The following is a 23,396-nucleotide window of genomic DNA, read 5'->3' on the forward strand; positions in this document are numbered from 1 at the left end:
AAAAAACAAGTTTTTTCAACTGAAAGTAAGGAGTGACATTAAAACTTAAAACGAACAGAAATTACTTTGTATATGAAAAGGGCTGCTTCCTCATCAACGCCCCGCTAAAGTTTGACTCTTTCTCTCATCTCTTCTTTTTAAAACAGTAAAAAACTATAGCGTAAAGAGCGCGGCGTTGATGAGGAAGCAGCCCCTTTCATATACAAAGTAATTTCTGTTTGTTTTAAGTTTTAATGTCGCTCCTTACTTTCAGTTGAAAAAACTCGTGTTTTTATTTAATTTCTGAACGTTTTTGAATCAATGCATGTTTTGATTTTGGCTCTCCGTAGAGGAATAATTAAAACGAAATTTGCATTTTTTTTTTTTTTTTGGCTAAATGGCTTTCTCATAATTTTGATCGAATGATTTTGAGGAAAAAAGAGCGGGGGAGGAAGCCTAGTTGCCCTCCAATTTTTTGGTTAATTAAAAAGGCAAGTAGAACTTTAATTTTTTACGAATCTTTATATTAGTAAAATTTATACGTAACTTATAAATTAGCTTACGTAATGAATTTTTTATTCTCATGTTTTTATTACACAAATGAGAGGGTTCGCCCCCTCGTCAGTACCTCTCTCTTTACACTAAATCTTAAATTTTGTCCCAATTCATTAAGAATGACCCCTGAATCACAAAAGCCGTAGAATAAATAGTTGACATTACTAAAAATACTTTAGCGTAAAGAGCGAGGTATTAGGAGGAGGTGAGCCCCTCATATGGGTAATAATTTCTGTTTTTTTTTAAGTTTTAATGCTGCTCCTTACTTCCAGCTGAAAAAAACTTTTTCATATTTATTTTTTCATTTTTTTTTAAATAATGCTAGTAAATCCTGCGCTCCCTTCATGGAAATTTTCTTCCCCCGTGACAAATTCCTCGATGGAAAGTTCTCCCAGTATATCCCCTCTTCTCAACCCCTCTCCCCAACCAAAAAATCCTCCTGAAAGCGCCTGTACACTTCCCAATAACCATTACTGGTCAAAGTCAAAGTCACTGGTCAAAGTTTGTAACTTGTAGCCCCTCCCACGGGGACTGTGGAGGAGTAAGTCGTCTCCGAAGACATAGTTATACGGTTTTTCGACTATGCTGAATAAAATGGCTATCTCAGAATTTTTATCCGTTGACTTTGGGAAAATAATTAGCGTGGGAGGGGGCCTAGGTGCCCTCCAATTTTTTGGTCACTTTAAAAGGGCACTAGAACTTTTCATTTCCGTTAGAATCAGCCCTCTCGTCAAATTCTAGGACAACTGGGTCGATACGATCACCCCTGGAAAAAAAAACAAAAAAAAAAACAAATAAACACGCATCCGTGATCTGCCTTCTGGGAAAAAATACAAAATTCTACATTTTTGTAGATAGGAGCTTGAAACTTCTACACTTGGGTTCTCTGATACGTTGAATCTGATGGTGTAATTTTCGTTAAGATTCTATGACTTTTAGGGGGTGTTTTCCCCTGTTTTCTAAAATAACGCAAATTTTCTCAGGCTCGTAACTTTTGATGCGTAAGACTAAACTTGATGAAATTTATATATTTAAAATCAGCATTAAAATGCGATTCTTTTGATGTAGCTATTGGTATCAAAATTCCATTTTTTAGAGTTTTTGTTTCTATTGAGCCGGGTCGCTCCTTACTACAGTTCGTTACCACGAACTGTTTGACTACATTGTAGCTATATTTTAATTAGATATTTAGTTGGTATTTTGGTTAGGTTAGGTTAGTTTTGGTTACGCATTTAATATAATGCGGTCTGGGCGGCTCCCCTCCATAATGCTTTATTTTAGTTTTCATAATTTTGTTGATGAATACATTTTTTTTACATTTTCATCATATTTTGTTTTATTTCATTAGCATTAACCAAACTTCACTTCTCGACAGAACTTGTGTGTAGTGGCTATAAGACACAAGTACCGTCTCGGTGCTTGTCCATATTTATGCAGTCTAGTTTGAAAATACTTATCACTATGAAGTTTGCTTGTTCCGGGGCCATTTGCAAAGGCAAATCCAAAGTTTCTTCTCATTGCAACTACTCCTTTGAACTTGAAACTTAAGCCGCATGGGGCGTTTTCTGAACTCAACAAAGTTTCTTCCATAAGTTTCCTTTTCGAAACGGATCCCACTCGAAGTTGTTCTCTCCCATTTGAACTAGCAACAAGATACTTACAAAAGTTTTCTATATGACTTCACAGGGAGAAGCAAACAGGGCCAAAGAAAAGACGAGGAAAGACTAATGTTTTATCTCTTTTTCTCACTCGTTTCCAGCTTATGCTCATGAATAAAATCTGCATGATTAAACAATTTTCGAGACTTCTTTGATACTTGAGTGGGTAAAAGATGAAGGGGAAAAGATATTAAAGAGCGGACATGAATGAAATAACTTGGTCTTTTTAATCCAAGAAATATACGGTTTTGTAATTTAATTGACTACATTTACCGAGATATGTGCTTCCAAATTCACAAGAGATGCATGACCATAGATTGGATTATATCTTGTCTTCACTCAATCCGAAAAGGGACCCAACTATGAACAGATTCTTTTGTATCCTTCATCTAATCAAAAGGCAGACTTTTTATGTAGTTTTTCGTATTTGGGGTCCCTCCCCTTTACTACAGAAAAGGGAGATGGGGGCGGGTATTTAACTGTGGGAAAATTATTTGTCTAGCCAATAAGTAGTCTGACTTTTGAAGTTAATGAACGTTTAAAAAGAGAGTTGGACTCGTCATTCCCACAGTGCACTATATTTCAATTAAACGGGATTCATTATATGCAACGAACCATAAGTAGAACAGATGGATAATGATTTGTTTATTATGGAATTGAAGCTGGTGTCTTTCATAGACCCTGCAACTGTGGCAGGGGTAAAAAAGTGACCCCCCCCCCTGCGAGTTAACTAGTTAAGCTGTTTAAGTTATCATAATGATAAATCCATAGTTAAAAATGGTAAATAAAAATTTATTTTATAATAGGATTTCAAAATGTTTGCAGTTCTAACTTTAAATATGCAAGGCTTTAGTTCTTAACTGAAGTGCTTCTCAACAAGACCTTGCCAGACCTGGTCAAATATACACCTGTAATCCGGGCATTCCAATTTCACATTTAATTAAATAAGAAATCAAATATAAAGTTACGACAAACGAGCAAGTTAGCAAATGAAAAAGCAAAATGAAATATTGAAAATAGCACATTGAAAGGCTCCTCTACTTGGCAAACTTTATAAGGCCATGACACAATCAAAATGGTCTTTCGATACGAGCCTACCTAAACAAAGTCCTACAGCAAAGAAGATAGAGGAGCTTTTCTACTTACTTTTTTCGCCGTTCCATTTTTGACGGATGTTACAGTTTCCCATATTGTGGAGGGGGGCTTCTCCCCCTCGAAATTGTAAAATTATCGAGAATTTCTTATTCAAATTATATAAATAAGTTTTTATCATCTTCCCAAAAAAAAAAAAAATACTCGTGTGTAGCCTACGTGACTGTGTGCCTTATCCATTTTATTTTCTTTATTTTCTATCGTGTTTTGTTCTCGTTATTTCTCTACTTCTTTTGTATTTTGCTCTCACGTTTGACTATAAACAATTGTTTTTTAGAAATTATTTTGCTTAATTACTCTAAACCGTACCTATTTTCATTTCTTAGTCACTAGTAGCCTACCATGTAGCCATTCCGCTGTTATTACTAGATAATTGATTGTTTAGCTCTAAGTAACGATCTTTTATTTATTTTCCTCCAATTTAGTGTTGGTTTATTATCATTATGTTCTGTCTGGCTCATGGCATCCTATAAAAATAGGGAAAGGTCTCTCCTAATTTGTTTGATTTGACATTTCCCAGATGTTTTTACACCAAATTGAAATAGAATAAATATTTTTCACAGGATCGAATTACACCCTCCAGTGATGCAACATCTCCCCGGGAAAATGGCCTGGATAAAGGATTGCATAAAAAGGAACATATACCCCATAGGTAATTTTCACTTTTTTTTACGAAGCAGTGCTTATAGGCTGTCCAAAATTAAATGGTTAATTCCGGAATTCATTTGTCTTGATTCCTGGAAATAAAAAGCAAGTAGAAAATGGATTTTTTGTATAGGTTTTCCATCTGCTTATAAATCTTATTGTAGCTTTGAATATCTTGAATGACATTTAGCGCAACACAAGCTTATAGAGTTGATATCTTTAAATTTTATGAGTTTGTTGCCCTTTTAATTGTAGTTTAATCCCTAACAATGTAAAAATAAATATTTTATTTTTCATAATTCCAATATTCTACAAAATAATACACCTGTTGTGTGAAAGGGTTTTCGCTAATGTACTATCCGTAGGAGATTTGAATTTTATTCTACTTCTAGAATCTAGTAGCGAAATTTATATTAAGAAAAGTTAATGATCATCTATGGAAATAACATATTTTAAATACTTGTCATCTAAAGCATTTTAGTATTTGGAATTGTTTCCGGGCCTTTACAAACGCCTTTATGAATGTATTTATGCGGATGCTCTTGGAACTTTATGGTTTCTGCAAGGAACATTACTAATAAGAGGAAGATTTTTTTTTCTTACTGTTTACACTCCTCATCTGAAACAAAGCAGAGTCTATGCTTTTCTTTTTAAAATTTCCAAGATATTGCGTTCAATGGGGTTGAATTTTTCTGGCCCAGACAGATTTAGCCATTCAAAGAAAGTTTAAACCACTTTTTCTCTGTAACATTCTATGCAAGTAAATCATTTACGTTTAAGAAAGATAGTGTGAGCGGATACACTAGGGTAAAAACCGGCATCCATTTGAGCAAAACTATGTAAAACTAAAATTCTCACGTCTTGTTACCAAAGAGTAATTGAAAAGAATTGTATATATCAATGAATAGCTAAAAATCTAAGCTATGCATCAATATGGTTATTACTAAAATTATTCAAGATCAAATACTTGAAATTATTACTTTATTGACTCACCTACAAGGACCTCTTTTTGGAAATACCAATTATACTAATTTGATGTGTATATCCTTTTATTGTTTCAGTTTTATTCCCATATTAATAGAAAGCTGATTTTCTTCTGATCTAAAAATGTACCTTTTATTGATTAATATTTATTCTACGAATTACAGATATTAAATATAATTTTTCTTTTCAATTGCTTGTCAAAACAATGACCACATTTTTAATTTATGCTGACAAATTATTGGTGAAAATTTCACCAAGAAGGCAGGGTTTTTGTTACTACCCTCGCATTGCGCCATGCTGTAGTAAAACAAGGGTGGCCCAAAAACCCCTCTGAGTTTTTCTGGAATGCCAAAGAAAAATGTTTTTTCCCAAAAAGAGGTCTTTTACCCTATCGATAAGTATAGTGGTTAAGCTTCATCACTTTCGGCATGTCAGTACTGATTTTGGCGCTTTCATCAGGGTTAGGTTGACAAAGAGGAAAGCAAGAAAGCCTGAAGGTTAGGAATTAGAAGCTTTACTTTGTTAAGTCTATTTTGACAGTATTGTCGCTAATTGCTGCTACCGCCCACCAAAACTATTTTGAATAAAGACGATTTCATGCTACTTTTTACCATTCTCAAATTACCATTCGGGTTCGAAATCGTTCTCTACCCTCTCAAAGTCAAATAAACCTATCTCTATCTCAAGGTTTGCCTGCCTTGAAATTGGCAAGGGGTTGTCCACTATCTGCCACCTCCAAGAATTCGCATGTGTGTCGCATAGTTCCGCCACGCTTACCACAGTTTCTGCCATACTTGGCAAAGTTTCCACCACGCTTGGCATAGTTTTCACCACGCTTGGCACGCCTCACTTGGTTTGTCCGATTTCTGAAAGAGGACACCCCCTCAGAAATTGGGTCAAACTTGATTTGGTGGCCTAAAATTTTAGTAGGGTCTTGACTCATAATCCCTATTCTAAAGGTTGGTCAGTCAGTCTAGGAAACTTGAGAAGGGATCAAAATAGTTCATAGTAAACTAAGATAGTTCCAACAACTGGTCTGTACGACAGTTGTGTGCACCCACCTGGAACGAAAGACCAGGTACTTACCTCCCATCCACCCCTGAAACACACACACACAGAGAAGACCAACAATATATGATAAGTGGAAAGGGTTTTAACAGTTGGAAAAACGGCCCATTCTTGGCGAAAAAAGCTCTTTTCAAATCATGTATCAAATAAGAAAAAACACAACAACAACAAAAACATTACTCAGTGTTAAATCCCCTCAATAGTTCCCAAGCCTTCTTTGGTTTTTATATGGGAACTCATTCAAGTGTCTACAATACTGGATATCCTCAATCAATTCGAGAGAAAGAGAGATAGCTTAATACATAACATTTCCTATTCCCAATTGAAAGGAAAATTGCACCGTACACAACTGATATCGTTTAAACCACTTATTATAACATCTCGAAAGAGTCCGAAGTAATTAAACATAAAATTATGCTCTGTTGAATAGCCTACTGCTTAAAGTTACTTGTGAAATATAATTTCTTATAAAAGTTACTTATAAAAGCTCCAGAATGCATGTGGGCTGTTTGGTCATTAATAACTAGTGAAATTTTTATAGTTGTGATACTATAGTTGGCTAATTTACTTTTTTTTCTTTCTTTGTTTTTATTTTAGGTTAGGACTAAAAAATTAGAGATGATATCTGTGAATTGAAAGATTCTTGATGAAAATCTGTGTTGAGGAAATTTTATGTGGTAGCCATGTTTCTTATTACTCTGTCGTATAAAAGACTCAGAAGCTACCAAAATCAAACATTTTTGTTTAGTTTTATCATGAACAGCTGAATCAAAGTTGAGAAATAAACTCAAACAGTTAGCGGTTGTTCTTTTTAAACACTATTATGCCAGACGGAGAAACCAAATATGAAACTTCGAATCAAACTTTCACCATTTGGGATTGTTTGGATTATTTTCGTGTGGTCTCGTGAAACAATTGATGTTTTTGTTTATTGTTTTCTTTGTCCCTGCCATGGGTTTTACCTTATTTGAAACTGGAACCACTACTGCCGTGCTATAAAAACAGAAAGACTTAGTGGTCAGGACAAGCAGATTTTGACATATCTCTAAAAGCAGTCATTAACATAAAAACAATAATAGCTTTGCGTATCTTTCGATTTGGATGTGCACGCGATTCTGTAATCGAGAAGCGATGGGCACTCCGAGATGAGACAACATAATCTCTTAGGTAGTAACCTAATAGTGGATCTAGAGTTTCAAACGTAATTTGTCCGGAACGTAAACATTGGGCTGGAAGATCAGCAAAAGTCAGCAGAATCATGTTAACATCAGCAGAAGCGGCATTGCGTAATTGAGGCATTGTGCAATACTTCAAAGGATAGCAGAAAAATAATTCCTAGAAAAATACATCACTATTATCAACTTATCGCAGCACCAACACGATTGATGCCAACGTCTGTGCAATACTTCAAATGATAGCAGAAAAATAATTCCTAAAAAATACATCACTATTATCAACTTATCGCAGCACCAACACGATTGATGCCAACGTCTGTGCAATACTTCAAAGGATAGCAGAAAAATAATTCCTACATCACTACTATCAACTGATCGCAGGAACAACACGCCTGATGCTAACACAGATGCGAACGCTTCTCTCCTGTCACATTCTGTTCAGATATCTACAATACTCACCCCCATGAAACGCGTTTTTCCTTTGGATATATTCTTATGAAATCTTCTAATTTCTGTGGAGAACGTTCCGCTTTTCGTTTGGCCTCTTTCTCATTGCCAAAAAGCATAATTTTAGCCGCTTAGGATCCATAAAATATGACATAACAATAATTTTTTGTTTCAAAATACTTAGAGAATTCAACACATTATCCCAAACCTTAGGGATTTTCAGCGTTTCAGGGCCATAATTGACCGTTGTCATTACTGGGAATTCTAGGATCCTAATCTTAATTCCAAGGCCGATCTTTCTATTCTTCCGAACCTCTTTTTGGTGCAAAAAAAAAATACTCTGTGCCTTGGCTATTCTGCCTTTTAGGCATTTACTGCACCCACTATCCTTATTATTAGTGCTATCTTTGTAAGTGAAGCTATTAACTCGCTCAGTTTCCTCGTTACCCTGCATCCATGCCATCATTCTCGTATTCATTCTTAATTTAATCAACCTCATCTCAGCATTAATTTTTAAACTTATTCTCACGCCTTGAACTCTCAAAACTAGCAAACATTCATTTATTACCCCTTCATTTTTATGTAGAACACTCAAATCATAGACGTAATGTAAATCTAAGAGGTGTTTACTTCTCCACTAAGTATTATGTATTCCCATGACCTGTACTGCATTCTTTTCAGAAAACTTGTCGAAATCATTCAGTTAAACTGGGATAAAACAAATCTTGTTTGACTCCGTATTCCATACCAAACCAACTGCTAACATTATTTTCCACCTTAACCGAAGGAATGCTATTCTTGTTCATAGCACTAATCACTTCAACTTATCTGGTACACCATACAAGGACTGAACCATACTTAAAGATATAATACTGCCTGATATTTACCCTATATGTCCTATAAATTTTTACTGTCTAAATAATTATCAGCATAGATAGGCGCAGAGGGATCGCCCTTAAATTTGTCCCTCCCAAGAGCCCCTACCCGTGAAAAAATGTGTATCAAATTCCGGTTTGCAAGTAAAAAAAAAGTGAAAATACCAAGTGTCCTACCTTGTAATGATACATCTACAGAGGAGTGTAAGTTTTTGTTTTTATGTAGATAAGTCTTTTCTTTTATCCATTTGTCTAATATGATATCATCACTTGATGTGTTAAAGTGTTACTGGAACTTGTGTCTTATAGCCACCAAACTCAAAAAGTTAAGCTAATCGTAATGAAATATACCAAAATATGATGAAAATATAATAGTTTAGTAACAAAATTATGGAAACTATAACAAAGAATTATGGAAGGGGGCCGCCCAGACCGCATTACATTGAATACGAGCTAAACTAACCTTACCGAATCTAACCAAAATACCAACTAAATGTTTAATTAAAATATAGCTACAAGGTTGCTTCTCACCGAGTCGAAACTAATATTGTCTGGAATAAAGACCATGAAAACCGGTTATAGTCTCATATTCGCGATACAAAATCTCGAGAGAACTTGAGTGTGATGGCTTTTAAGACACAAGTACCGTTTTACTGAATAAAAAACTGTTCCCTTGGCTGTGAAACTTTCAGAAATCGCGTACACTGGGTGGAGCTTGCCAAGCGTGGTGGGACTTTGCCAAGTTGCAGAACCACCACACTTGACAGAACAGTGTTGCAAATGGGTACAATGTATAAATATTAAGTTTTCAATTTTAAGTTAAAATTTCAGTTCAGGCCTTGGGGCCACTCTAGCCCCCTGTGCTGTAGATTTAATATCGCTGGTTTAAGGTAATTTAATAAAAATGAATAATCTCCCTTGATGGTTTCTACTAAGCCATTAAATATATATATATATATATATATATATATATATATATATATATATATATATATATATATATATATATATATATATATATATATATATATATATATATATAAGTTGATTGCGTAATTACTTGCGGGGACCTCTTTATATTTACTTGCCTTGAATGGATTGTTATCAGATCAAAATTCTTTAGTACATTAACCTCAGGTTATATTTTGTCTTCTTTTCTTTATTAATTTGGGAATCGAAGATATTGTTTTAGCCTTGAAATTCACTTTTTCTACCACTTAATTTGTCAATTTGCATCATTCATTAAAAGCCCAGGACGCTAAAAGCTGATAATAACCAATTCAAAAGCTAATAGACTACACCCTATGGGGAATAAGCGGATTGATCTTTTATCGATCTAAGTAGTCATTGTGATCATTATGCCAATGGTTGTTAATATCCTCGCTTCGATATGTTAGATTATTTGATAACTAGTTTAAAATGGAATTTATCCCTAATTTGTATGCAAGATTCAATGAGGGCGAACAGCTGGACAAGATGATGGTGTGTTTAAATTATTTTTTGTTCCTCTACAGTTTCTGATTAATGACAGATGATGTGTTCCTTACATTTAGAACAATAACAGCTCCAAACTAGTTGCGATGAATGTGTTAAAGTGGGTTTTCTTCTTCGTCAAATCATCAGCTTCAAGATTATCGTATATCGCACCTATTGCAGAAATAGAGCCTTCTAGATCAACATAAAATTGAAATGGAATGTGTTTAAATTGTTTTTTGTTCCTCTACTGTTTCTGATTAATGAGAGAGGATTTAGAACAGTAAGAGATCCAAAGTAGTTGTGATGAATGTGTTAAAGTGGGTTTTCTTTTTTGTCAAATCATCAGCTGCAAGATTAACATATCTCGCACCTATGGCGGGAATAGAACCCTCTACAGAAGTATTCGATCCTATTCTTCCAGATGCCATATACACCTTTCATAAGCCAATCGGATTGTCTGATCTTTAGACTTTGCTGACTAATCACTTGATTCACTTTCCATTATAGGCCTACATTCACATAGCTATTCTCTAAAATAAGGATTGACTGTAATATGGGAAAGCGATCTTTTTCGCCAGAAACACAACCCTTTTTTAAACTTTTACTGAACTGTGTCTTTTCTGGAACGAATCTTCTAAAAATCCAAACCCGTTATTGATTAGGCTTTCCTGTTGGTTGTTTGAACGAGAGAAATGTGGAACCTCGGCACGAAGCACTAAAACGAGGTTTGTTAGTGTAAGTATTAAGAACGATGGGACAACAAATTATTGATTTTTGCCAATTTATTGGTTTAGTATCAAAGAAAGGCTATTTATGTGGTGTTCCACTGGTATCGTTCCAGTTTTTCACAATATGCTGCCGTGCGTTGGTGGATGCATCCCTAAACATGTTTTGCCTACAACCCTTAGGGAAGAAGAACCGTTATTATAGAAAGTATTATAAAGCAATACTAACCGTTGTACAGCATTGAATAGTCGTTCACCAATTAATAAAGGGGAAATGAGTGGATCTTGTTTCTAGGGGGAAAATTTCCTCAGAAAGTGTAATTGCAGTTTCAGATTTATCACCTTTTCATGAAGGGGTCCTTGGAACCAATATTCAGGGATGTGCCCTGCAGCCCACCTTTATCTGTAAGAATAAATTCGGACCAAGTGTACAATATAGATGGTGAGGGGTTGACAGCTTAATAATAATGCATGAATATTTTTAGTGTGAAATCGAACATTACATTCATTACTTTTACCTGTACAAAGGTCGAACAGATGTCGGCACCTCTGCGAGCAAGATTCGTTAAATTACCCCCTCTCGTTTTTTCCCTTTTTGATGTTAGAAAGTGTGACCTAGAAATAATGCGTGTAATTTTAGACCGAGCTGCGATAGAAAAAATATAGAAATTTCATGCTGAAATTTTTAGATTTCTCTCCTTTTTAAAAAAAAAAAAGAGAGAAAAACGAATATGTTCCTGCGAACTGGTTCAAAGCTGTAAGAAATTAAAAAAAAAAAAAAACTTGATGGGGCATCCATTCGGTTTCTTCTTATAAGAGCTTCTCCAATCAAACTATTTATTTGAATTGAAAATGATAGCGAATCTCTTTATCCCCTTGATTTCGGACTCCACCATAGGCTCTTAAGTGGTTTGGGGGAGTGTGGTGGCATAAATTGGAGGATAGGGGGTTGAGGCAAAAGACATGTGCCCCCTTTTGTATTTTAACTGAAAAATACATTTTTTGTCTTCATTATATCTTTGAAAATCCCCAGTTCCTAGATTTTGAGAAAATGCATACCCCCCAAAAATTGTGAACTGGTGCCAGTGTCGGGAATATTGTCTTGTTTAAAAAGAAAATTTTGTTGACTCAGGTACGGTAATAAGCCGATCGACTTACATTCAAGTTTTTTTTCTACTCTTTATTCTTTCCTATTGACGGTTCTCATAATTTTAGCAAGTATCACAAAGGTAATCTAGTCTTTATAAAAAGGATGTAGAGCCAGTCATAATTTGCAGTCATCAAGGTTTATCTCTTGTCACTATTGTCATCATGTTGAAACCTTTTTATGATCCCTGTTCTTTTCATTATTTCTAGTTTGTGTTGTTATAAATCCAGCATATATTTTTTTTTCATGGCGGGAATGTTTTAAACGTATGTATTATAATTCCTATACCCTAGGAATCCCTTGACAAAACATGTTATTATTTCACTATTTGATAACTCTTTCGTTCTTTATTTCTCGAAACTTTAGTTTTACAATGACCCAGAACAGCACCTGTCCTGTTTTTATCAGGGAAAAAATGCCGGTCTTTCATTACTGTTGTAAGAAGGTTTTCATCTCTTGACATTTCAAAAGGTTGTTTGAGCATTTATTGTCCCTGGTTTTAGTTAGTGAAGTCGTAAATCTCTTTGAAAAGTTTTAGCGTCGTTTATATTAGACTCGGACAGGATTTCTTTATAAGTGTTTTAAGTGTGTTTTTTTTTTCTATGGAGTCTGACGTTTCTTTAATGGTTCTGGTATTGTTCATTTATTTATAAGAATTTAAGTTAAAATGGAAATAAATGATGGCAGATAGATTATTTAGCCTAATGATATATACGGTAAAAGTGCAGTATATATAGGCCTATATATGTTAAAAAGAGGGGAAGAGCCTTTATGATATTATCATCCTGCGGATGATATTTAGTGGGAGGGCCTAATTAATAAACCAAACTTATTTTAAAGTGATCCGCTACTTCCTGTCTATTGTCTTAAAATATAAATGAGGAAATACATGAATGTAAATTAAAGAACACCTACTTGGTGTTAAAGGAAACCAATCTTGTGTTTCATTGACGGTTAAAAAGTGATATAGAATCTCTTTTGCATAATGACTGTATGTGCAGTAAAAATCTATTTTGTATAATGACTATAGTTAATAATTATAATTTTCTTCAGTCCAAGAAGCACAGTAAGTACTCCGAGTGGTAAAAAACATGAAGATCAAAAGCCTCTTCAAGTCCCAAAACCTTCCACTCCAAACGGAGCAACTCAACTGGCGCCACAAGTGCCAATCGGTGGAGGACCTAAAGGACCGATGCCAAAACCTTCTCCTATTGGTTAGTATGGTTTCTTTATCAAGAGGGACTGACTATCAAACCATTACCACATCCATTTCAAATGTATCTTAAAGTTTATTTTTTGTCAGTTATAACATCTTTTTAAATTTTGATTTCTAAAAGTCAACACTAATTGAAATAATCACTAGTCGTGTATTTACTAACGTGTATATTCGTCTATTTCTTTATTATGAGGAAATTATGTTCAGAGAATGAAAGTTTGGACCCCTTTCCCATCTAGAGAATAAGAAAAATGTGTTATGGGATAGGACAGTGCCTGGCGTTTACCCTAAGTTTACGCTGTGTAAAACTAGAGAACAATCCGGTTTCTCCGTTACTTTCTTTCAGCTTAGCGTGAGACAAGACAAAGACAAGTGACATAATAGATGGGAAATATATAATTTGGGCTATATTTTTGCACATAGGGGGGGGGGATAAAGTACTTGGACAGTATTGGGAGGGGGGAAGTATTGGGGTCTAGAACCGGATAGGAGCTAACTTTTCATCATTCTGGGGTCTTTCGGATCTCTCAATTTGGAATTCATACCCCCTTCTTGTTGGTATAAGTATCTTATCTTTAATGACAAATTTTACTTTAAATAGTTTGATATTTCAGTATTAAATCACTTGAGTGACTTTTGGCTTTGTGCCTTCACAAGGAACTCTATCATATGAACTAATATTTATAATGACAAAAATATTGTCATCAGTGAAGAGGACCGTATCCAGGGGGGGGAACAAAAAATCAAAAAATGAATTAAGATTTGTTTATATTAATTTTTGTTATTTTTTTACGAGTCGGACAAACATTTCATGCGGGAAGGGGTCAGACACTCCTACCCCCCCGGATAAGTGCCCCGCTAAAGTCTTTAAACATGGTTATTGCTGATTCTATTTCTCCTTCGAGGAACGGGATCAAATCTGGTTAATTTGTAGTGGGTGACCATATCTAAAAGAAATGTACGAATAAAATAAGGTAGTACCATTCGTTCCTTATTTTATGCTCCTTCCAAAATTACATGGTCGCTTTTTTGACAATACATACCCCCCTCGTCCTCCCCAGATAGTTCCTGATGCAGCTAGAGAATATATACAAAATTAAAAGAAAACACTAAAGCATTATTACTGTATAATATGCAGTATATTCCCAATAATCACATTACCCTGTGTTCCTCCATTGTTGTCCACAGTTTGAAATATGTTTTAAAATATATTCATTATCCAACAGATCTCAAATTTTTTTTACAATCAGATAGGGGTGAATGCTTTTTACGGGTCAAGAAACCCATCAACAAAGAAATATGAAGCACCTAGAAATGGAAAATAATGAAGAAACGTATTATTTAGGTTCTGGGATTGTCAGGGGGAGGGTGCACTGTCAGAAAAACGGCCATAATATTTGGAAAGAGCATAAGATAAAGAATCTAATGGTACTACTTTCTATGTAATAGGCATGACTTTCTTTAGATGTGGCCAACCACTCAAAGGCAGATCTAGAGCAAAATCTTGGGGGGGGGGAGGTGTGACAAGGGTGCCAATAATTGTCCAAATTGACAAGTTTATTTAAGAAAAAGAGTGCCAGAAAAAATCTCCCTCCCCTCTGCCCCCTGGATACGCCAGTGCAACCACTACAAATTACCTCTGAGATCTAACGAAATTTCTTGTCATATCCTTATGTTAAGTTACAAATTTCATTCCACTTCTTTTCTCTTGTCGATGACGGAAAGCGTTTTGAAACTTAGTTAACGTGCTCGGATTTTCAGCTTGGTTTGTTTTCAAACTCTTCCCTAAGTACACACTTCTCTGAGGAGAGAGACAAGGAGAGAAAAGACAAGTGGCATTTGAAACTTTCTCAGCTAACTTTGACTTTCTGTTCTAACAATTTGCGTCGTGTTTTAAGCACATAAATTCCCAGGATGGGAGGGGAAAGCCTGAAGTCAGGGAAAACGAAATTATGCGATGGACTTTTTAATCAAGTTGAATGGATGACAAAAAGAGAATCCCTTGTGGAGTGTCGCTGACTCAAGTTTTAATCCTTACACTTGTGTGAAATAGCTTTGTTTATTTTTTGCAGAAAAAGTAAGAGGTCTGGAATAAGATTTATTTGATTTTGATTATGTTTGTGTAATCTGCTTTAAATTCAGAGGCGTGGAAAAAGTCATTAGAATAATGATCTTTACGCAATTTTTTTTTATTTTGTTTTTTAAACAGTTGATTGTCGTGCATATACATATAATGGTCTAAACCATGTTTTTTTTTTTCAAATGACGCATGCTAATGAAAACGATTTAAACAAACTAAACAGTTTCAACAAATAAACAGTAAAACGAAAGTCATAAATCTCAAATAGTTCAAAGAAAATGATACGCAATCATTAAAATCTTTTCGACCAATAGTCCGCTCTGATTGCGTCAATGGTTCATCATAATCTTTTAAGAATTTGTAAATAAATTTAAGTTTTAAGCTAATTTATAACGAGTCACATCCTTGGGTCTACTTGGTAATTGTTTCCTGGAAATATTTTTAAAGGTTTTAGAAAAGAAACTAAAAGAAAGCGCAGGAAATCTTAAAAGAAGCCCTTTGTCCAGTGCAACATTTTCCCCTGAAAGAGATGCAAAGGCATGTAAATTAATGTATGAAGTATGTTTCCTTCGAGGTTTAATTTTTTGTGTAAGGGTGAAATGCATCATCATTGAAACCAAAAACATTACCAATTCCATTAATATTAAGGGACGGAATTTGCTGTAATGATTATGTAAATTTCCAGATTTCTACCGTCTTTGCTGTAACATCTGATATTTTTCATCTCGCTCCTCAGTTTTTTTTTAATTTAAGATCAGCAGTTTGAACTTTGCATCTCCTAAATTAAGTTTTTGCGTAGTCAAAATCCTGGGGAGCGGTGGGTAAAGTTGGAGCCGATTTCCCCAAGTCAAGTAAAAAAATTACCGTGAAAAATGTCCCATAACGGCAAATGTATACTAAAGAAAACTGATCTGTTTTTGTGGATGCTTGGATTGTGTAGGCCTATCTTATTTTTTTTAAAAGTTTTGAAGATGCTAAATTTTAGCTGGGGTGAAACTGGATCCCGCGGGGAAGTTGTCCCCCTGTTCTATAGCAACTTGGCCCCTGCCTGCCATACGAGAAAACTCAAATTTATAAGCAACTACATTTTCGTCGATTATTCACACATCCAAGATTAGCTAAGGGATTCGAATATTTAAGGATGTAGCTCTGCAAAGGGTCTCTAAATGGCAGCACCTTCTTATAAGTGTCAGTGGAAAAATGAGAATTTGGAACTTAATTAACTTGAATTATCCACGGATGACTCCTGTTTTTCTTAATATGAGATTCTGATGCATGGATGGTATGGTTTAACTATTCCTAGCCGTTCTCTAAGTCAAATTTTAAGTACAACCACTGAAAATGATTTGAGGATTATTGGCTTTATTCATCATGTACAAACTGATAGTCTATAATGCTTGATTTTAATTTGCGATTAGTTGTCAAATAGTTTCAATTTCCCTAGATTAAACATATACGCAGCTGTTTTTTCTCTCTCTTTTTTTTTATTTAACACCCCTTAATATATTTGTATTGCCACCATGGGTGGGCTATAATTTTTATTGTGTGGTCTTAAGTTGAAAAACAACTACACTGTTTGAAATTTGCCTGGAGACCAACTTCTGTCATCTTTTTGTATGCATATAGACTTACAAGATACTTTGCTTTTAGGGCAATACCCAGGATACATGGGAGGTCCTGAGATGGTGAACAACTATCAGGGTCAAATGCACCCACAAGGATACCCACCCCGTCCAGGGGGATATGATCATCCACAAATGCGAGCACCTATAGCACCGATACCCGGTGGAAAGCCGTAAGTTTACGTTTTGTACCTCAATCCCTAACTTCTCCAAATTGTGTGTTATGTATTAAGCCGATTTATAAACGTCATTGCACGACATGGCAATACCAAATCCATTCGGTACGAATCCAGCCAAATATTTTGTTATATGTTTTCTTTCGTAACTGCAATTTGCTAAGAAAGCCGACACTTTGATTTCATAACTTAATTTACACTTTAAGGTGCCTAGGGCATCAAGACAAAGCATTTTTTTTCGTAGACTCATCTTAGATTTATTCGTACCTGAAAACCATGATTTTCTGAAATTTCTCTTTCGTTGTTTCACAATTATGAAGTTATTAGGACAATATCACATTTTTGTTGGTGTTCCCACGTTGGTTCGGACAACTAAATAAGCAAAACTAAAGGGTTAAATTTGACAACGCTTTTCGTCCATAAAAATTCAAACAGAAACAAAATGTTGATTCCCTAAGACAACTACGTTCTCTTGAGCTGTTCGGTGTCATATGTTTTTGTCGTTTTTTTTTTTTTTTGCTGATTTTTGCCCATGTTTCTTTTTTAACTTGGCACGTTCCACTGCCAAAAACAGCATAACTGAAAATATAGTTCTTTTTGTTAAAAATTTCAAGATATATATGTGTAAGTTATGATGTTGAAGTTTCCACTAAACCAGTTCAAACAAGCTGATTATCACTTGATGGCCTGGTGGCAGTTTCAAGTTAGAACATGATCTGGGTTGTCAGTCAGAGCTAGCCATCAGAGAGAGACGCTAGATGCCTTTAGTGAGAATATGTTGACCATGTGCCTCATGCAGCCTAGATTTTAAATCAAGCGTAAACTGTTTTAAGTTTAAAAAAAAGTAACACCGACAGTGATGAAATGTCTCATATGTTTTATATAAAAGGAAAATCCTGTAACATTTTTGACACCTTACACATTCACTCTTAGGTCCACTCGTAAGGCTCTAAGGAAGACTTTTCTTTGCTGGCTGAATTTTCCCGTTTTAATCTAAAACATCGCATTTTACTCTTTGCCCTTTTTAATTTAGCTTTTTGAATATGCCATTTAATTTTGTTTACTCTGTTTCTTTTCAGAGCGTATTCCTTTCATGTTGGTGCTGACAACAGTGTCCAGCCTGTCCCATTTCCTCCTGATGCTCTTATGGGCCCGGGAATCCCCCGAGCAGCGAGGCCAATAAACACTCTACCCCATGGTGAAGTTGTTTGCGCCGTCACCGTTTCTTCACCAACTAAATATGTTTACACTGGTGGTAAAGGATGTGTCAAGGTTTGTTCTTCTCCTCGGTACTATCTATATTATTGATTCTCTTTTTTGTTCCGTTTCGAGACGGCCGGACGAATTCGAGTATTTCGGCGTCGTGTTCATTGACTATCTTCTCAATAAAGTTCAGATTTGTATATGAACAAATCTAAAAGAAATGTAAATATTGTTATTACCCACGCCATATGCATAGTATGGCCTATGAATAGGGAGAAACGAACGGAAAAGAAGAAAAGGAGACAAATAAAAGTAGAATTTTTCTCAGTGTAGAAAATATCACAAAAACAATCAAACTGATTTATAAAGCTCATCACAGTAAAAAAAATATATATATATACCGCAGACATGCTACTTACCTCCTACTACAGAAAATAAACGTATTATATTTACTACAAAAGAAATCATGAAGCTTAGAAAAAAAGAAGAACAAAAGACCCGTTTCTGTCATCAAACTGCTACCCCTAGCTTTTCTGAGGGTGGCTGGTTTGATGGCTGGGATTTGTCATGGCTCTCTCCATGAAAAATTCCGGCACTTGTGTATTATACCCTACTTACTCAATTTTAAGAAGTGTAAGACTCGAGAACAAACCGGTTTCTTCGTTAGTTTCTTCGTTACTTTATAAACAAATTTGGACTATATATTTGCACATTAGGGGGGTGGGGGGCAAAATATAGCGGTTCTACATGCAAAGATGTATTAAGTACAATTATTCTGCATAATATGAAGTAAGAATTGTTTTCTGACTTCAAACTGTCACAATACTTTACCCCCTCCCCTTACATGCAAATATATAGCCCAATTTATATATTTCCCATCTATTCTGTCACTTGCCTTTGTCTTGTCCGGCGCTGAGCAGAAAGAAACTAACGAAGAAACCGATTTGTTCTTGAGTTTTTTACAGCGTAAACTTGAGTGAGAGGTGTATAATACACAAGTACCAAAATTCCTTCTCCCTATGAGAAAAAAACTCAAATAAAATTCTCAAATTTGGAAAGCCTTATTTCGTACGGGGGGGAGGGGGTAAATTCCCAAAACCGCCTACTTTGCCTGAGGGGCACTCCTGATGTATGTTTTCGTGCATCAAAAAAAAAGACAATTAACTTTAATGTTACTAACTGACCGCTTAAAAGAAAATGAGGTTATATCATTACCTAAAGAGAGAGGACCTGAATGGGAGTTTTAATGATTTCCTAATCAAACTTGTTTCTTCTCTAACCTGTGAAGAAACTAGTTTAAAGGCGGCAAAGTTAAAGGGAACATGGACCTAATTTATCTGAATTAACTGCAAATCTGTTTTGTGTGTAGAGAAGTAGATCTTGGTAAATATAAAAAAAACTCGACATAATCTCTGATGTCAGATTTACATTCGTGAAAACATGATATGTCATTTACGAACTAACACGGAAATCGCGTGGTCAACATAATATTTTGAAGTTTCCTTGAAGTATAACAAAGGTTATTAAAAGTATAAGAACAGTAACGATTATTGTCAATTTAAGAGCTCCAAATGGCCTATGCTCCCAAAGCCGGATATAGAGCAAAATCTGAGTGGGGGGGGGGCCATGTGAGAAGGATGCCAACAATTGAACAAATTGACAAGTTTATTTTTTTAAAAAGGGCACAGCCCTGTATCCTCCTCGCCCTCTTCAAAAGTACGAGTTCTCCTTTTTATTGTTACTTTTTAATAAGGAGATCATTGTCATAAACTTGTGTCCTGATATGACAATCTCAATCAAATACCCTGTGGTTTTGTATCATTATATTACTCTAAACAAACATCACACTGAGTCTTAATTTACTTTCATATTTACCGTGAATCATCTGTTCAGTATCTTTCCTCCTTTAATGTGTGAAGCTTAAAGAAGAACATTCGTTTGGGCCAGCTCAACAAGTATCTGAAGTAAGATTGGATGTGCTTAATCCTCAATGTCAGATATTAGCATAAGCTCAGAACTAGAAATACTCATGCTTGTCGAATGAAACTCGTATCTAAACAATTCAGCGTAAGAATTGCTCCAAGTTAGCTTTAATGTTTAAGAGAATCCATAGGTCGAAGGTGGCTTATAATATACCCTGTAATGCAAGGCCGTATGGGGGGATTTATGGTTTGACCCCCCCCCCCGAGATTCTGTTACTCAAAAATGTAACAAAAATGCACATAAACAAAGTTTGATACGTTTTTTAAAGTTAATTTTGTACCCCCCCCCAAACGAAATCCTGGATATGCCCTTGCTGAAATGGTTAATTTAGCAAAAATAAGAGTCCAATCCTTACGGTTTTCCCGGATTATATGTCAAATTAAAAATACAACAAGAGAAGGAGAGAGGGGACAAGTTTTCCTGGGAACATCTGATTAATACTACTCTTTCTCCAATAAATTCTCCGTTTGTTTAGTTCTCATGGTACATTAAGAAACTCGAGAGAAATGTCATTCATCCGTAACTTTAGCTGAGGGAAGCCGTAATGTAAAATGTATTGCCGAGATGATAAGTCTTGGAACGTTGGAAGATCGAAAGATGGATCCATTATTGTTCCTAAGGACAGTAAAACCGATGGAAAGAAATTATGTGCTAGTTAATGCTGTTAACATTTTTCCAGATCAGGTCAAGGAAAACTTTCTGACTGTTAGTCTTTAGAACTGACTATATTTATTAGAACTATTTAGCGTGCAATTTTTAACAATTTATGGTTATTGTTGTTCTTACATTTGTCTTTTTGTCTTTTTTTTTGCATGATCCTTGTTAAAATAGAACTCTGATGAAACATTTTTGGCAAAAATGTATCACAGAATCCCAGGTACGTTTTTGATTGACTAATATTAGGTCAAACTTAATAGCTTTCCCCATTTTTCACGTATGTCAGAGGGTTGTTGGCAGGGGCGCCAATTCACGGAAATGTATTGGATGGAGAATTTCTTCAATTTGTTTTTAACCAAGATACAAAAAAAAAACTCTAGGATAGGGGACAAATTTTGCTGCGTTTTTTTTTTTTTTGTTATTTTGAGCGAAAACAAAAAAAAAGTTTTTCAAATCAGAGGTGGTGAAAAATTGAAGGGTGGGCAATCAGCCCCTTTGGTTTTGGGGGAGGATTTATGTCACATGAAAATTTTTAATAATCGGTTTTAATGCACTCATAACAGGGGCGTAGCTACAGTATTTGTACTGGGAGGGGGGCAAGAAGGTGCTATTGAAATAGGTGCTACTCAAGCGATAGTGAGGAAAAGAAACTGTTTAACAAACACGCTACTTGATGAATTTAAAAACATATACGCAATACATTATAAACAATCAACACACATTAAACGATCATAAATATAAGTGCTGGTGCTTGGCTTTTGTTAAAATTATCAGCAATGAGCTGCTGCAGATGACAGCAGTATATCGTAAACAAGCTTTCGGGTGGACGAAGGTGAGTGCCGTGTACACTCGGACTTTTCAGCCAAATTCACCACTAAAGCTGCAGTACATATCCCCCCTTCAATTTCCCTAACCCCCCACGCCCAGTACAGGATGCTCAATTTTATATTTGAACTGAGCTCTATTCTAAGAGCCCCGGGTATCGCGCTATTCATTCCCTCGTAATTTTGAATGGATTTTGACTCCGTGAGATTTTAATTTGTTGTACTAAACTTTTAATATATGTGGTTTATTGAAATATTATTTATGACTTTTTATTACATTGTTTTTTTTTATGAGTTCGCCGATTTATATTAATAAATAGAATTGATATTCTAATGTCTGCAAGTCTTATTTTTTTTTCAATGATTTCTTTTTCATTCAGAAAATTATATTCACTGTATATTTACCTTCTTATTCTTCAATGAATACAAAAATTGACCTGAGCAAATGTGGCGAAATAATCTTACGTTTTTACTTGATGATAGGGTTCGAAAGACAGTATATTTGGAAAAATATTAATTATGAACTTATTATGAAGTGTCATCATGTTCTTGTCTTTTGTCCCCATAATGAGAGTTTTTCAATATGTAATTTTCCTTCTATAGTAGGCGAAGTATACACGATTTATTTTAAGGAAATCACGGCCCCACTAAGAATTAATTTATCACTGATCTGTCGGTCATGAATACAAGCAATGCGTGAAAAAATAAAGGTGTTTTTGCATTTATTTGACAATTGAACGGCTAATAAAAACGTGAGATGGTCTGTGAGGAATTCAGCTTTACATTTTAAGTATATCTTAGATTTAAACAAAAAATCAAGATCATTTTCACTAGATTTGGCGATTATGTTGAAGAGTCATACTATTTGTTGCCACAGTTTGATAAGCTCCGTCGGAAATAAACCTAAACTAAATTTCGGCCTAAATGTGACGTACAAGGTTGTACACACTAGGACTCCGAAAAGTGGTGGGATCGTCCGCCTCATGTAAGTTCATTCCTTTGTCATTGAGACATTTTCTTTTTTTGCCAGCTTTATGGCATCATCACGCAAATAATGATAAACTACTATAATTGGCAGTTAGATACGGTAATTGAAACTTTCAAAGGTCAATTCGTCTAATGCTATTCAACTCACAACAGCGAGAAGTCATGAAGAGGTTATTTTAATGAAAATCGTACTAATGCCTGGCGAAATTTTTCACCTCCTATATTTCAACTAGGTTGCTATTCTGCTGATCACAGCACTTTCACTAACGAACTAGCCGCTCAATTTTTGGGCACAGATATTACAATTTAAAAAATATATTGCTACCTCTCTTCTTCTTCTAGTAAATAAAGTTTATCACATCTGGTATGCTAGATTCGAAAATTCTGTCAGTACCTGGACAATGAATTTTTCGTAATAGGGATGACCCTATGTCTCTTGAAAACTTAACCCGTCTCCTTACTTACCACAATATATAACCAATCATAGCCATTACACAGTTATTTTATATTATACACAGTTAATACAAAGTTTTTTCCTACACAGAGTTGGGAAAAGTGACCTTCCGCTCTGCTCGTGTAGGGGTGTTGAAAATTGCTACCACTTGTTCTTTGAATGTACCAATTTTCTTTTCCTTTTGACAAAGTATTTGATTGAGCTGTTAATCTTTTCCATTCAATTTGTACTTAGTTAATGTCGGTCAATTTACTTGGTCTTCAGCAGCAGTGTAGGACGGGGGCTGACCGCACCGGGTGTCCTCTTTG

At 35.2% G+C, this 23,396-nt stretch overlaps 1 protein-coding gene across 5 annotated transcripts in view; it reads left to right on the forward strand.

Moving 5' to 3' along the window:
* LOC136027286 (transducin-like enhancer protein 4) overlaps window positions 1-23,396 on the forward strand; it is a 128,501-nt gene that overhangs the window by 80,709 nt on the left and 24,396 nt on the right. For 3 of the 5 annotated variants that reach the window (XM_065704379.1, XM_065704378.1, XM_065704381.1), the window contains 4 exons: window positions 3,890-3,996; window positions 12,940-13,100; window positions 16,833-16,977; window positions 18,060-18,252. In XM_065704379.1, coding sequence (XP_065560451.1) covers window positions 3,890-3,996; window positions 12,940-13,100; window positions 16,833-16,977; window positions 18,060-18,252 — 606 coding nt within the window. The remainder of the gene's footprint in view (window positions 1-3,889; window positions 3,997-12,939; window positions 13,101-16,832; window positions 16,978-18,059; window positions 18,253-23,396) is intronic. The other 2 variants (XM_065704382.1, XM_065704380.1) reach the window with 1 other exon arrangement.

Source organism: Artemia franciscana, chromosome 5 (genome assembly GCF_032884065.1).
Source record: "Artemia franciscana chromosome 5, ASM3288406v1, whole genome shotgun sequence".
NCBI lineage: Eukaryota > Metazoa > Arthropoda > Branchiopoda > Anostraca > Artemiidae > Artemia > Artemia franciscana.